At 36.4% G+C, this 16,982-nt stretch overlaps 1 protein-coding gene across 1 annotated transcript in view; it reads left to right on the top strand.

Moving 5' to 3' along the window:
* The window catches only part of LOC311211169 (adhesion G protein-coupled receptor A3-like), a gene marked incomplete at both ends in the record, with an annotated part of 272,815 nt that overhangs the window by 108,038 nt on the left and 147,795 nt on the right, over nucleotides 1–16,982 (top strand). Inside the window, 2 exons of the mRNA XM_084289723.1 lie at nucleotides 1,216–1,287; nucleotides 2,104–2,267. Of these exons, the coding sequence (XP_084145849.1) occupies nucleotides 1,216–1,287; nucleotides 2,104–2,267 (236 nt within the window). The remainder of the gene's footprint in view (nucleotides 1–1,215; nucleotides 1,288–2,103; nucleotides 2,268–16,982) is intronic.

Here is a 16,982-nt window from a genome sequence, read left to right as displayed (position 1 = left end):
GGCTCCATAGCTTTATTGACATAATTTGCAACTTTGCAATGTATTCTCTTCTTTTGTTTATGAATTTATTTGTGTATCTGTAAATGTTTCTGTAGAGAGCATGCTTCATATTTCTGTTTTTCTCTGCTTTATGAAGTTGGTTCACATCTTTTACCTCTTGTTGGAATATTTGTCCTGATCTGAGTTTGAATATTCAATTTAATGTATGTTCTTTACCTTATAGTCATAAGTGTAGTAAAATCAGTGATTATAAAAACAAAATTTTCAATGAAAAAGTAATGAATCAATTCTCTTTGGCAGAATAAATTATTTTCTATATGTAACAACAAGTCTCCAGTGAAGAAATATGGAATTTCACCAACAGTTGAAATTTTGTAGCCATCCTTGGATTCAGATATGTAGCTTCAGGCATTGGATAGAAAGGAACATATTATCAGTATTTCAAAACTACGTAGTTCATGCTTTATGAAATGTTAAGCTTGTATTGCACTGATTTTTGGTTTACTGATATAGAAAAAGGCAGTATTACTTGATAAGCATTTATAGTTTTTGTTTGTTTGTTTGTTTGTTTTTATTATTAGGACACTGGCACAACATATATAAATATAAATACTACTAAACTAGGCAATATTAAATTACATTTGTATGCAAGTATTCAGCTTAAACTATTCAAACACCAAGACCAAAAATATAATGAAATAGTAGTTAAGACGCAAATGTCCATAAGAATTTAAGGATGGGAAAATCTGTTTATTTAAAATCCTTCACAATAAAACTGTTTAGTTACTTTGAAAACTCATTATTATTCCCATAAATTCCTTGAGGTCTTCTGTGTTATTAAATTAATATGTTTTTATTTCTTTACCTTGCAGTGGCATTCTACATGTACAGTAAAATTACAACATAGTTCTCCCTGACTAATCATTGTATGAATAATTCCATTTAAATTCTAGAATATATTACTTCTATTAAATATGTACTGGTATTCCTGTTTATTAGACAGAGTGAATTGTATGTACACCTGCTGTGAATATAAAAGGAGTAAAATTTCATGATTTGACTTGATTGTTGTTATTTATGAAAATAACAAATTTAAATATGCTTTTATTGTTGTCAAGAAAGCAGATTTTTAATTAGCATTTGGAAAATTATACTATATAACAATTTTGTTTTCTTGTACTTGTTGTAACTGACTGTAAATATCTTTTTTTCTAGGAATTTGTCAGGTAATATTTTTTCAAGCCTCATGAATGGACTTTTTTCTGAGCTGCTAGCTCTGAAAGCACTGTAAGTATGATTCTCTACATTCTGAAATAGTCAGGAAAAACATTGCAATAAATATATCAATGTTGAATATGAATTCAAAGAGGATTGTTGCCATGAATTATTTAGAAATTTATTATTAGAAATATAAAATATGTTTTGTTATCAGTGTCTATATTATTTTGTTATCAGTGTCATATATTGTCTATATGTCAGCACATATAGACAATATGTCTATTGTCTATGTCAGCACTATCAGTTAGTGCTGACAACTTGACCCTGTTCCTGACAAGCCCAGATTGGCCATCCTGACTGGCATTCCTGTTTGTTTCTCTTTTCTTTTTTCTTTATCATTCCTTTCCATGTTTGCCTTCACTACATTGTCTAATAATTCTGAATGCAAAAAAAAAAAAAAAAACACACTCATGTTAAATACTTTTCTAGAATTATAATGGTTCCCAGTTATTTATATTAAATGCACCTCTCTGAGATTTAAAATGTATATTGGGTGTTTCCATGGTTAAGTTTCTACTTAAAGGAGTTGTTTTTTTTAGTAAGGAAATGTATGTTAAAATATGACCTTCCACCATCTCCTCAAATTTAATTCAGTAATCAGTAATACTGATTACTGTTCTCTAACTAAAACCATTTTTTTCCATAATGTCTTGGAAGCCATTAAAATGGGGACAATGTCTATTAATTAATCTGGATATCTTTGTAATTACTTATATGTCTATGTATATCTGTCTTTAGAGTTAGATAATTTTAATCTAACAAGTGTTTAAGCATGTTTCTGAGAAGTGTACGTACACCAGTTGTGATGTTTCTTTGCCTTTCTAGGCATTTCAACACTGATTCACTCATTTGTGACTGTAATCTAAAATGGGTCTTACAATGGGCCAGAAATGCTTCAGTCCGAATCGCAGAGGAAACAGTTTGTGCTTACCCTAGTGCTTTACAAGGACTGTCATTTCGTAACCTGAAGGAAAACCAGCTGATATGTGGTGAGCTGTACTCTCACTTAGTATTACAAATTGAAATGGAATAGAGAAAAGTGTGTGGTTTTGTTGTTGTTGTTTTGTTTGTTTATTTGTTTGTTTTTTAGTGATGCAAAATGTTAGTAACTCTGGTTTTCTTGTAGGGACAATAAATTCAGATATACTGCACAGGAAATGCAACTAATATTTAAAGAGAATGGAAAAATTACAGTTTTCTTATTTCATCCAGAACAATACATATATTTAGAGAACACCTTTGTCCAGATTTAAATCCTAAATTCATGTTGCTTAATATATAAACATGAATATATAATGGTAGCTCTAAGCTCAGGTTTATTGCATGAACCTGAGGATTCCTACAGGGATTTAGAGAATGTTTCTTTCAGTTCCTTTCAGTTATATCTCTGACATAAGTGTCAGATATCATTTTTGTATCTTTCATTTTTATAAACCTGTAGTATACACTTTATTCATCCCCAGGACATGGTATGATTTTTACAGTGAGCTTTAGTTAGGCAAATTCTTTATGCGAATCACTTTCTAAGAAAGGTTTTCCACCATAGCAAACACGACGGATACAGTATGAGGTAACAAACAAACAAGAAAATGTATGAATGAGTAAAGAAAATTAATCTGCCAAACACTGTAGAGCAAAGGACAGACCAAAAAAAAAAAAAAAAAAAAACACCAAAAAAAAAAAAAAAAACAACAAAACAAAACAAAAAAAACACCAGAGATTTTAAAAGTAACATATAGTTCAGAGAAAATATCCTTGCCTAAGATTATGCCGGTGGATTCCATGATCAAAAATATGATTTGATGAATAAATATTAATCACAGAATCTTGACTTTCTTGAATGACAGAAAATTGCTGGGAAATATATGACTTTGCTAATGCCATACAGAAACTAAAGGGATGACACACTTTTATTCTGATAACCACAAGAGGAATTCTGTATGTTGCTAACACATTTCTAGCAGAAGGCAGATCAGGGTTGACTAGAGTCATAACAAAAAATTTGGTTTTAACAACAACCAATGCAGACCTTTACAAGTTGGGAGAGATGTTATAGGCTGTAGACCACAAATGGTCCAGCGGCTGAATTGTTAAGGAAGTGCAGATACCTGCCTGGATCTTAAGGAATGTGCTCTTGTGAGGGAAAGGGAGAAAAGTTTCCAGTAGTCTGCATTAATGAACATTTCAAAATCTGCAATCCCTCTCAAACTCTTTTGAGAGTTAAAGTGAGTGAGCTCTTACTTTACAGAGACCCAGCATGGGTATCTTAATAGAGATCCATTTCCCAGCAGGAAAAGTCCTCCTCCTGAAAATGGTGGAATGATCAGAAGAATCAATTAAGGACTGTTAATTGGTATTTCCAGGTTGCCAGTGAATGTGCCTTCAAATTTTACAGATGAAATGAAACTGAGAGCAGTTTCTCAGGATGTCATACCTGAAATCCAAATAGGACTCCCTTCCACACTTGATACAGAATTTGTAATACCCTTCTAGTTCTTACTGCTATTTATAATGTCCAGAACACTTGACAGGGTTTGTAATGACTGCCAATAACTTGACACTGCTTTTAATATCTGCAGAGAGCTTCCTGTTGATTATATACGCTGAGCATTCCACTTGCTCTCTAGGGCCTGCCACATACTTCATGGTGTTCATATCTGTTGGGCAAATCATGGTGCCTGCAACATTTAGCAATTTTATTTTCAGTAACTTAATTTGAACTTAGGTGTAATTGAAGGCTGTCTGGCACTGAAATAATAACAACTATTGAGAATGTTTTTAGAGTAGTATATGCTGAAATATTGTCGTGGTTCCGCTTGAGTGGGCAGCCGAGCTCCACCACAGCCGCTCTCTCACTCCCCCTCCTCAAAGAGGAACATGGAGAAAATATGTGAAAAGGGGCTCAAGGGTTGAGATAAGGACGAGAAAATCATGCAATAATTATTGTAACGGGCAAAACAGACTCGGCATAAGGAGATAGTAAGATTTACTGCCTATTACTAACAAGCGAGAGAAGTGAGAAAACAAAGGAAAAAGCAAATCAAAAGCACCTTCCCCCCCATCCACCCTCTTCCACCTCCTCCCCCCGAGCGGCGCAGGGGAACGGGGGAATGGGGGTTATGGTCAGTCTACAGCACTTCTTCTCTGCCACTCCTTCTCGGTCACTCTTGTCCCCTGTGCTGTGGGGTCCCACCCACGGGATGCAGTCCTTGATGAACTGATCCGGCGTGGGCTTCCCACAGGCAGCAGCTCTTCCAGAACTGCTCCAGATATGGGTCCGTACCACGGGGTCCATCCCTCAGGAGAAAACTGCTCCAACCTGGATCCCTTACGGGCAGCAGCTCCTGCCGGGTCACCTGCTCCTGCGTGGGCTCCTCTCCATGGGCTACAGGTCCGGCCCGGAATCTGCTCCGGCAGGGGTCTTCCACAGGCGGCAGCCTCCGTCGGTGCAGGGCCACCTGTTCCACCGTGGTCTCCTCCACAGGCTGCAGCATGGAACCCTGCTCCACCGTGGTACTCCATGGGCTGCAGGTGGACATCCTGCTTCACCATGGTCCTCACCACAGGCCGCAGGGGACTTCTGCTCCAGCGCCTGGAGCACCTCTCCCCCTCCCTCTACACTGACCTTGGCACCTGCAAGGCTGTTCTCTCACTGCCGGCTGCTGTGTGGCGCAGCGTTTTTTCCCTGTCTTAAATATGCTCTCACAGAGGCGCAAAACAACATCGCTTATTGGCTCAGATCTGGAAAACAATGGGGCCCTTCCCAAACATGGGGCAGCTTCTAGATCTTTCTCACAGAAACCACCCCTATGGCTCCCTGCTACCAAAACCTTGCCACGTAAACCCACTACAAATATGCATAGAGCTAATCAAATGAAGCATATCTTAAAGAAAATATTAAAAAGTAGTTTAAAAATTGAAGACTTCTGCCTGTGAACATCTTCCATACTGTCAGACATTTGTATTTAGAGTTACTGTTCTTCCTTCTACGTGCTAGTTGAGGTCATGAGGTATCATTGTCACAAGACGAGAAAAGAATAGGAGAATGGAAGAGAGAAAAAAATAGAAGGGAAATGGCAAAGATCTTCACAGGGTAGATAGGGAATGAACCAAAAAGTCGAAGTATGTGAAAGGGAATGGAGAGGAACCTAAACGGTAAAAGAAATCCTTTTACCTACAATATAGCATGCAGCTTGCCATGAGCTTTTTACATGTATTTCACATTTTGATGGGACATGAAATCATCTTTCAAATTCCTTCCTGGCAAATCTTTCTCATGCATCTGATAACTTAAGGTAGCCAAAGAAGTGACCCATTCAGCAGTTAGAAAAGTGCTTTGGGATTTTTATAAAAGTTAATCTAAATAATGGCATAGTTTGGAATTCATAAGACTCTGCTTCCATATTTCATTAACAGCTTATAAGAGCTATTTAAATCTTCTTTAACAAAAATCTCCAGCTCTTAGAAATGTGGTTATAAAGCAATTTTGACAGTGTTGGAAATAAGGCTGAAAAGCAGTTTGATGATAAAAGATAGTTTTGCATTCTTGTACTTAAATACGAGGGACTGCAGTGAATTCAAAACAGTATAGACAGAGTATCTTTCTAAAAAATGATCGTGAAATTGGCTTCATGCAGTGCCTTGTTACTGTTTCTCCATGACTCCAAATAAAACTTACTCAATTTACAGGAGGAAAATTACATTTTCCTGAATACCTGAACACAGTGCTGTAAATTCCACCTGAGGTCTGATATGTCTGCGATTTTCCCTTGTGGTCTTCATCACCAGAGGTTGATTCTGTAGGCTACATTCTTCACTGAGTGAAGACTTGTACGAGTTTTTGTCTTAATAGGATTACAAAAGATAGCTCTTAACAAGGGTTTTTAATTATTTACATCAATGAATGAAATACTAGAGTTTAGTTTCTCAGTCTCAGAGCTATATTGATGCTATTGAGCTTCAAGCAGTAAAAGTTCATTTGTTCTGCAAATTACAATTGGCAAGTAATTCTGATGCAGCCTTTTTCTGTTAGAAAACATTGACTCATCAGAACACAGATGTTTGGAAAAGTGCTGACTTCCTGTCTCCCCCAATTAGATTTTATGTAAAGTTTAAAATATTGGTAATCTTTAAATAAATGATTTGGCAGAAAATATTGTAAATATTTACTAAATTATACAAAAAAATGTTGTGAAGGTCAAAGTATAAAACTCAGTGTTTTTCTGACATTTTTGTTGTGCTTTAAAACATTGGTATTATTTACTTTCCACCAAAATTTATATATATATTTTAATTCTCCACAGAGAAATAAATATTTCTCATGTGGGTCTCCCATAAAAAACAAAAGTTCCTCCCCAGCTTTTCTGTAGGCCCTCTGTAAGTACTTTAAAAACTATACGGTCTCCCTAGAGCCTTCTCTTTTCCAGGCTGAACAACCCCAATTCCCTCAACCTGTCTTCACAGGAGAGGTGCTTCAGCACTCTGATCATCTTCATGGCCCTCCTCTAGACTTACTCTAACAGGTCCACATCTTTAGTCTGGGGTCACATCAGGCCCCAGAGCTGAATGCGGCACTCCGGGTATGGTCTCACGGAGCGGAGATGAGGGATAGAATCATCCCCCTCAATCAGTGCATGTTCTTCATGTATCCTCCTCAGTCAAGACATTTCCAGAGTAAAGAAACAAATATAATTTCAATTGTTAAATAAATTCATTTTGCAATACACTCTCAGGGAAAAATATGGTGGAGACAGAACTTGCAAAGCACAGAGTAATGGCTAACATATTGCAGCTAAGTCATTTTCCTTTCTTTTATTAACGTGAGTGGGACAGTGTATTGGTTTTATGTGGCAAAGGTGGAGGGGAGTACAGGGTTGGCCTCTCTGAGCAGAGACCAGCCCCATGTCAGATCAGAGCCAGCTCCAGCTGGCTCCAAAAGGGACCTGCTGCTGGCCCAAACTGAGCCAGTGTGTTGGGTCTATGAGGTTGGGCCACAGAGGTTGGGCCTCTGCGAGAGCAGATTTAAGAAAAGATAAAAAAAAAAAAACAACTCTGGTGCAACAGCAGCTGGGAGAGAAGAGTGAGAAACAGCCCTGCAGACACCAAAGTCAGTGAATAAGGACGGCTGGAGCTGCTCCAGGTGCGGGAGCAGCTCCTGTGGAGAGGCCTGTGGAGAGGCCGCTGGTGGAGCAGGCTGTCCCCCTGCAGCCCAGGGGTCCCACATGGAGCAGATCTCTACACTGCAGCTCATGGAGGAGCCTCTGGTGGAGCAGGTGGATGTGGCCTGGAGGAAGCTGCGGCCCATGGAGAGCCCCCACAAGGGGCAGGACCCGGGCCAGAGCTGCAGCCCATGGAGAGGAGCCCACGCAGGAGCAGGGGATCTGGGGGGAGCTGCTGCCCATGGGGGGACCCATGTTGGAGCAGTTTGCCTCTGATAGATGGACCCCAAGGTCCATCATGCATATTAAAGCAATTCTCGAAGAGCTGCTGCCTGTGGGAAGCCCATGCAGGATTAGTTTGGGAAGGATGGCATCCCGTGGGAAGGACCCCACATTGGAGCAGGGGCAAAGAGTGACTGTGAAAGAGTGGCAGAGACTCTCTTCCAGAGACTTCAGGGACTTTAGGGACTGACCCATTCCCCATTCCCCTGCAACACTCAAGTGGAAAAGGTAAAAGAAAGTGTATGGCAAGGGGGTGGGGGAAGATGTTTTAAGTTTACTTTTAGTTTTGCACTGTTCTAATCTGTTAGTGGTAGACAATAAATCTCCCTCTGGTGGGTCTGTATGCTGTTTTGCCCGTGATTATGATTGGTGAGTGATCTCCCTGTCCTTATCTCGACCCTTGAGCCCTTTCCACAGTATGTACATATTAAAAAAAAGAAAGACAGAGAGACAGCACATATATATTCTTTATGTACTTTTTCTACTTGTGTTCTTGCAGATTTATTGACTTTTTTAAGACTTTATTTCTTACAAAGAAATTTCAAGTATCTAATTTGTGTCTCTCACAATTAAATATCAGCAGATCATTAAGATATATTTGTCTCGGACCTTATGCAGCTCCCTAGTATATTTTCATAAGTATTTTTATTTGTTTGTTTTTGTTTGTAATCTTGTCTAAAATATCACACAAAAAATCAGATTTGGGATATTTTAAATCAGTTGCAGCAATGCAATTGGGTGAAAAGAAACCCTTTAGATACTTATGCAGTAGTTTATACAGTACTTCCATTTTTGAAGTCTTTTTTTGTTTGTTTTCTTGATGTATTTTCATAAAATACAGTGTGGCTTTAACTGCTTTCTCAGCAGCAGTGAGAAACAGTGAGAAACAGACCAATGTCTTGTATCCTATGAATGTGGAAATGTCCTTAGAATTTTTTATCTGATGTGCTTGCACATCATTTCCACTTCTCTAGCAAAGTGTGCTTCCACTGTTTAATAGGAAGAACTTTGAAAGAGATGCGTATACTTTTAAAATGCCAAAAATAGAAACTGGGAAATTTTATCTTTGAATGAGTACTTTTTCAGCATTTGAATTTGAGCCTGAAATCAAGAGAATGCATTTAGCTACATTCTGCATCAGCTTTTAAGAACAGCATCTAATATTTTGCACCAGGGATATTGAGTGAAAAATGAGATTCAAAGTTGCCTTTTTCAGATGGTGGCAAAAAATGAATTATCTGTATTGCCACTGGAGTCTTAAACTAACTGTATGCTTCTGCATGTAGATTATTTTTAAGTTTTCTTTCCTATGTGAAACATATTGCAATAATAAATAATGGCTCAGAGTTAACGTGGTACATTTTTCCTTCGTTTATTTCTCACAATGTTATCTGTTATTTACTTAAACTTAGGACTTTTAGGACTTTTAAACTTAGGATTTAGAACTTTTAAACTTAGGACTGTTATTTACTTAAACTTCAACCACTTTTCTTTGTTTACAAGTCATTCATAGTATATTAACATAACGTAAATATTGAACTGTGGTGTGTTTTTTTTTTTTTTTTTTTTTTTTTTTTTTTTTTCCCAATATGTAGTAACTGACTCAATTCAAAATCTCAAGTACAACGAATGATGGATTAATTATCCAGATTTAGATTCCAATCCTGCAGTTTCTTGGCAGCCTACAGATAGCCTACTGCATTCGTGCAGAGCATTGTTGTTTTCAAGAATATGCAGGATCAAGACTTCAGCTCCAATTCTGCAGGGAGTGCCTAATCATATGAACAGGTCTAATGATATTTAAATAGAAGTATGTGTATTAGTAATTAGTTTTGCAAGATATAGGTAGTGATACAGTTAGCTGTAGTTAAAGCCTCTTACAATTCTTTCTATTTTACAGGGTTAGCAATCCAGGATTTATTTAATAACAAAATATGGATAGTAACAGATTCTCTATATATCAAATAATATGACTGTAAGTTTTGGATCTTTCAAAGACTGATGTGGTAATTTTTCTGTCTGAACTAAGCAGACCATTTTAGATATCAGTTTTCAATGTATACCGTTTGGTAGCATGAAACCAATAATACTCTAACCTTTTGGATCCAAATTGTAGATTTTTCATCTAAATGTGATCATTCTCAAATTGGAAAAAAAAAAAAAAAAGAAGAAAAGAAAAAAAAAAAAGGAGCATAGTACTCTACATTTAATATCAAACATTATCTATTTTCTTTAGTGATAATTTATTACACTGCTGCAAGGTTGGGTGCACAAAATTAATAATATATTATTATTTAAAAATACTAAATGTGAAATAATAGGAGTATTGAAATAGTCATTTACATACATTTAAAGGATGAGATTTTACTACTACATGTTTTCTTGCATCTGTACTCACACATGAAGATGTAGTTGCATAGGATTCTCCACCCCTGAAATCTTACTGATTTAAATGCTGGAAGTGTACCAAATTTGTTTTTCTTCCCATAGCTTACTCTTAAAGTATTTCAGTGTTTTTTATTGTACAGTAGTGTCAGGTTTTCTACCTTTTCTTTGTCTGCTTTTTCCCAGACGCTTGCAAAAAGCTTTTTACTGAAAGGAAAAATTAGCTAACAGGTATTAAGTAAAATATTTGTGAAACAAAGCTTCACTAATCTTCAAAACTTATAGACGTAGAGACTTGACTGGCTATCTCCAAAACCTAGTTTCTCCTGAGCAAAAACAGACAGCTAGCCTTGGAGTACCCTAGAAGATATATTTATAATCTTAATGTTGCCACATTATAAATATCTTTGCCACAGATTATAAATATCTTAATGTGGCAACATTAAGATTATAAATATCTTTATAATTAATCCATCATTCGTTGTACTTGAGATTTTGAATTGAGTCATATTATAAATATCTTATTAATACATCTGTATTAAAAATATAGGTTTAAACTTTACACTAGTAATTGATAGATAAAAATATGTAAGCTTCTTTGCCAAACCTATGTTAATATTGTCAGCACTTATTACATTTTGTTGTAATTAATCTTATTTGTTCTCATGAGAAAGTTCTGTTAAAGCCTCTGTCCTTGTATCCTATTATATAATGATTTTTCACATTTTTATAGCACTTTTCAATAATCACTTTCTCTAATATATGTATAAAAATGCCTATAGAGAGCTGCAGTTACTGGCACTGTCAGCTGAGATGAGAGGGATTTGGAAAGGAAAACCTCTGTAGAGTGACTGGGGCAAATTCTTACTTCAAAAGAACTGTCACCTGTTCTGCATCTTTTATGTTTCTTATATTTCCATGTTTGACATTCTTGTAACACAGAGGGTTACTCATGCAGTCTGATGGACTCTGGGCAATTAGGGGCAAGCACTGCCAGTCTTGGGACTTCGTGTGTACTAATGATGAGAAAATAAAGAGAAAGTGGCTAGTGGTGCTTAAGGTTTGAAAAGATGAGTGCTACCCCTGCACTTCCCAGATAGATAATCAATATATTATGTAGAGCTAGGTGCTTTAGTGTTGCCACCACTCAGCCATTTTTTACTAACTGCAAGCTGTAACAAGTGTTCATAGCCATGAGCCTGCCAACTTGCCTGCCATAAGGACAATTTGAGTAATCAAAGTTAGCTTTCTAGTAATGGCTTCTGACTCTTGCCAGTGAAGGAATTTGTCTTGATGAATCTTCTAATACCATAGCTGTCAATATGTCATGGTCTTCAAGTTTTGGGATGTGTCAAACACTCAAATATTTCTGCTACTTAAGTAGTCTTCTGGGACAAATTGAACAGAAGAAATTTAAAAGTGACAGCAGATGCATTTGATAAGGAAGACACTAGTGATGAAAATACTCTTTGCCCATTCTTTTAAAGCCTACTAGGTAGGACAATAGAAGATTTGGATTTCATTTTGCATGCATGCAGATATTTTTGATTAATTAGACTGTAAAATTGAATTTCCTATTGTGGAAAGTTTTCAAGTAGCTGTTGCCATTTTACAAATTAATGTTATATTAGGCATTTTTATTAAATGCTAATGGAACCTGCTACCAGACAAAAGACATGGACCTGTTGGAGTAAGTCCAGAGGAGGGCCGTGAAGATGATCAGAGTGCTGAAGTACATCTCCTGTGAAGACAAGCTGAGGGAGTTGGTGTTGTTCAGCCTGGAGAAGAGAAGGCTGTAGTGGTCTTCCAGTACTTACAGGAAAGCTGGGGAGGAGGGACTTTTTACAAGGGCATGTAGTGATAGGACAAGGGGTAATGGCTTTAAAATGAAATATAAAGATTTAGAATTGTAGATTTAAAGATTGTAGAATTGTAGATTTAGAATAAATATAAGGAAGAAATTCTTCACTATCTGGGTGGCAAGGTTACAGGTTTCCCAGAGAAGCTCTGGATGCCCCATCCCTGGTTGGGAGGCCAAGTTGGATGGGGCTTTGGGCAGCCTGGTCTAGTGGAAGTTTGTCCCTGCCTATGGCAGAGGGGCTTGGTACTGGATGATTTTAAAGGCCCCTTCCAACCCAAACTATTCTATGATAACTGCACTGATTTTTAATCTTCTGTTCTGCGGGTATGAAGTATATTTATGAGGTGAACCGACACAGATAATTGAAAGACCTGTACCAGTGGACTGTGACAGTCTGGAATCATTGTACATAACTGAGGATGAATCCAGGGACTGCTACTTCTGTTCAGCTCCATGCAGCAGCATCTACGTTCATATCAGCGCCCCAATCCACTGCCTCTGCTATGTGTGCTCAAGAGATATGCACCCTTTCTCTCTCTTTTTTTTTTTTTTTTTTTTTTCCAGTTGACAGGTCTTCACAGGAGTCAGAAATCTATAACTGAAAGTAAAGCAGTATAATGTGCCTGAAGTTTTTCTCTTATATTACTATCTACCTTTTTTTTCTTAATTATATTGTAACATTTCAGTGTAGCACTTAGCATTACAAATTAAACTTAAAGCTATGGTTTAATTATGAGATACTGAAAAAAAAACAAACACGTCTATTTATGCTCCTGCCTGAAAAACATGTGATGGTGGAAGGGACTGATAAAATGGTGTGAAACACAAATAGAAGATTATTTTTTTTTTCTGCAGTAAATGAATATGGTCCAAAACCTTCTTGTCCCAAGTCCAAAAGACTATCTCATATAGATGTGTTTAATACATCTTGGCATCTGTATTTTCTTAATATTATGTTAAAACTGGAGCCAGGCAAAGCTTTTATTAAAACTGAAGCTTGGCTCCAGTTTTCTATTTGTTCTTGACTTAGCGCATAGGATGGTCTATGACCTTCCACACCAAACCTTTTGTTATTCTCAGAAAATTCTGCAATACGGAAATTGGCATTGATGTATTGGCACCTCCCCTTCTTGGCAGAACTGTCCCTCACAGCAATTCAGATCACTCTGTTTTCTTCAGGTCTGTTCAATAAGTATCAACAGATGTAATTTGCTTCATCAGCAATTCAATTTTTTAACTAATATTTTTCAATTTATTTTTCCTCATTTTCATCTGTCCTTTTATTGGACCTGTTCCTTTACTTTGTCCTCACTTCTAGCTTCTCCCCACTGTGCTTTCCATGCACATTTCTTTCCCACTGAGATTGTATACAAATATTAGAGCTCTAACTCACACTTTTGTCAGCAGGATGTGCCGCACTCTGTAGGCACGCTCAATTCAAATACAAAGCACATTGGCAATACAATAAATCAAGTGATTAACAAGAAGCAAAATGCCAACTTCTGTTATTTTTTGTTGTTATTACCGTTGTTTGTTTGTTTTTCTGTCTAAAGCTTGTGGTGCACTGTAGCAAACTGATTTTTTTACTGAGATGCACAGGAGTCAATGGTATATCCTTAGATGTTCACACTGTAATACTGCACAGATGCAGGGGCAACCTGGAGAGACCTGTGGATTTTCCTGTTTCTGAATGTATAAAAGCTGCCAGTATGGACAAAACTAGTTAATGAGGGTTAGAAGCTACTTAGCTATATGGAGCTGCCCATGCTACTGTAAAAGCAGGAGAAAATGCAACAAACTAGGTAGGATGTGGCTTCATTTTCTGTGCTCATGTCTCCAGCATCTTGTATTGGTCATGCTGGACAATGACTAGCCAACTTTCTGCAGTGCTGATGGAAATTTGTTGCATAAGTCAGCTTTTCTGCATATTCATCCAGGAAACAGTAATGTCCATTCCTTATAAGTGCATACACTTTAAATGTAATCATATAGTATTTAAAATGTAACTAAAATATGGATTAGAGATGCATTGTACATCTTTAATGTATTTGTACAACATAGGTACAAACATTTATCTTCCATGTATCTTCAGATAGCAGTATTTCTTTCACATTCTTCTCTTTTCCATTTTTTAAAACAATGAACAGAAAAGGTCAACATTAGAATGAAAATCAAACCATTTTTTAAAATATCAAGAAATTAAATGAATGGAAAAAAAGCAGAAAATCTGAAATACGCATCATAAATTGTTTTGTAAAGTTACTTAAGGCACAAACAGCAGAACATGTCCTCAAAGCTTCAGTGCACCTTGCTGTTAATCTGTTTTAGCTAATGGTTATTAAAAAAAAATCTATTTTATTTTTCAGCTTCATATACATATTGGGACACTGCATGCATTAAAATGTGCACAGATACACTCTCTGTGAGAAATGATACTCTGATTCAGTGGTATTTGTGCAACCTGATTCCTCCTCCATATGCCCTCAGTATTCTAGTCTAGAACTAATCTGAAATGCAAGATTCAATAGCAAAAAAAACAGGACCTTCAGTCAATAAAACCCTTTTCTGCTGAGAAATGAGAGATAAAGAAAAAGATGTAATTACTGTAATGACAAGTTAGACCTTTAGATTCATGTTGCAATCAGTGATTCCTGTGGTGCTCTGCTGCAATCATGGTTCAGAGCTGACTAGAGAGAAGACAGGTAAGGACTGTAAAACACTTCAGCAGCCCTTGATCTAAGTGCCCATAGGAGATTCACACCCCTTATTTGCAGATGGTGTTTTTTACTCCAGACCTGAGGGCAGCGATGTGGATTGTCTTGGAAGGAGAATCTTGGAAGGAAGGAAGAAAGGAAGACCCTTTAAGTTAGTCCCTTCCCTCCCAATAAAACCACAGTAATCTGTAAATTATTTTTAATTTTATGAGACAGTTGTATTTGCCTTCATTATATATATATATATATATATATATATATATATATATATATATATATATATATATGAGCCTCAGAGTTTATATGTATTTATTTGGTCTTCAGTAATCACCTAATCAAAGAGAAAATTTCTCTTGCATAGGGATATGCTTGCCAGAGCTGTTATATTTCACATGCTGTCAAATCAATGCCAAAATCATTCCAAATACTCTTAGAATCTCTGCCTTTCGTACTTCTTTACCCTCAAAGTCAAGCTTGAAAATTTATCTGCAGCATTGTTAAATACTTTGCATTGGTAAATACTTTTATTTTTATTATGAATCTGAAGGATTGTTGAATTATGGACTAAAATATATATTTTCAGTACCGATGCTGATGGAACTATACAACCTTTTCATTTGGGATAAAGGGTATTGGCCCTAATCCTGAAGCTCTTATTTATGCAATTAATCCTTGTCTCTGTGAACTGTCACGGAAGTTAACTGGAACTTTTGCATGAGTAATAGTTGCAGAATCAGCCCCAGTCATTTTTTTTATAGACGTCACAGATTAAATGCAGATGTTTTGTAGATGTACTTAAATGCACCTTCCATGCTCTGCAAATTTCATAATCCATAGAAATTTTGGTAGTTTTATTTTAAAAATTAGTTTGCAGCATTATTTGTCAATTTAGCCAAACCAAATATGTGCATTCTGAAAGGATTCAGCTGGACAGAAGTATATTCAATCCAATTGGTAAGCCAAAAGTATGTTTCATTCACTTTGCATTTTTGTTGCCACTTGGACTTGCAAAGAAAAAGAAAATGAATAGGTTGTTAATATGATTGATGTCAATAAAAGGATAATTTTCTTCTTTCTGATATACTATATTAAAAAAAAAAAAAGTTTCATTTATTTCTGTTCATTAAGTGTGAAAGTCTGCTCAGAACACTTCATTCATACTCCATTTTTGAGTTTGGTCTGATTCCCAAGGCCAAGCAATAGAAGCAAAAGCAGGAGAGCCTTGAAGATCAACTATAAAGGCAGAGATAAAGTCAAAGAGTTAGTGTTATACCTATAGCACCCACATGTCAGGCAAGTTATTTAGTTTGACTTAAAAAATATTGATACTATAGTTTGTGCTTTTACTACTACTTCATAACTACATGGTACACCGTGTCATTCACTGCCTGAGCAAAAACTTACATTTATCCTCAGTTAAAAATGAGAAATGTTTTCATGAGAAGTATTTTATTTCTGCAAGTTTTGTATATTGCTGTTGTAGCTGTGACAGTGTGTTTAATTTTTTGGACTCTGTTTTCATTATCTTTGGTTGGGGGATTTGAATGTAGCCAGAAAAACAGAACATTCAGTCAATTTACAGCTAAATTTCACAACATAACTTTTGCTTATACTCCATAATTGACTTCATGATGCAATATAAAGATTGCAGCCTTTTGGAGAAAGAGATTGACATCTCAGTCTTCAGGTAAAAACCTTTAATACAAATGACCAAGCCTGTAGCTATTATGAATGTGGTAGTAATCTGGTCTACCTTCTCTTTCCCTTAGAAGTCAAAGAAGGTATAAAAATACTTGGTATATTTCACAAAATTTTTATTAATGCATCCATGTCCACCAACAGGCACAATCAGAGGATAAACCACAGGATGTATATGCAAATAAGGAGTGATATCTGAAGCCTGACCTTTTTAGTAACAGCAGACTTGCAACATTTCAGTAGATAGCAGTTAGTCCCTTAATCCTCTGTATGCTAATGCCAGGTAGCAATATCACATATTCACTCATGCACAAATCCTGTGTATTATGCTGGCCAGCATTCTTACTCTATAAAAAAGTAGAAGTGATCCCTCTCACTGTTTATTCAAAGTAGGTGATGAACATACTATTTAACATTTAAATTCCCCAATAGTATTGAGAGCCAAAAGCTAGATTTAGAAATGCAGTTTCTCACAGTTTAACTGATCCAAAGACAACATCTGAACAGTGTAAAGAGTGGTAGAGTGGGATACTGAGTAAGGGGAGCAACAAACACTATCAGTTATACACAAACATTAGCAGTTCTAAAACAGGTGATTATGGCTTG

The sequence above is a fragment of the Netta rufina genome, assembly GCF_964035555.1.
Source record: "Netta rufina genome assembly, chromosome: 7".
Taxonomy (NCBI): domain Eukaryota; kingdom Metazoa; phylum Chordata; class Aves; order Anseriformes; family Anatidae; genus Netta; species Netta rufina.
The sequence above is the reverse complement of the archived record's forward strand: the minus strand, read 5'-3'. Positions and strand labels throughout refer to the sequence as shown.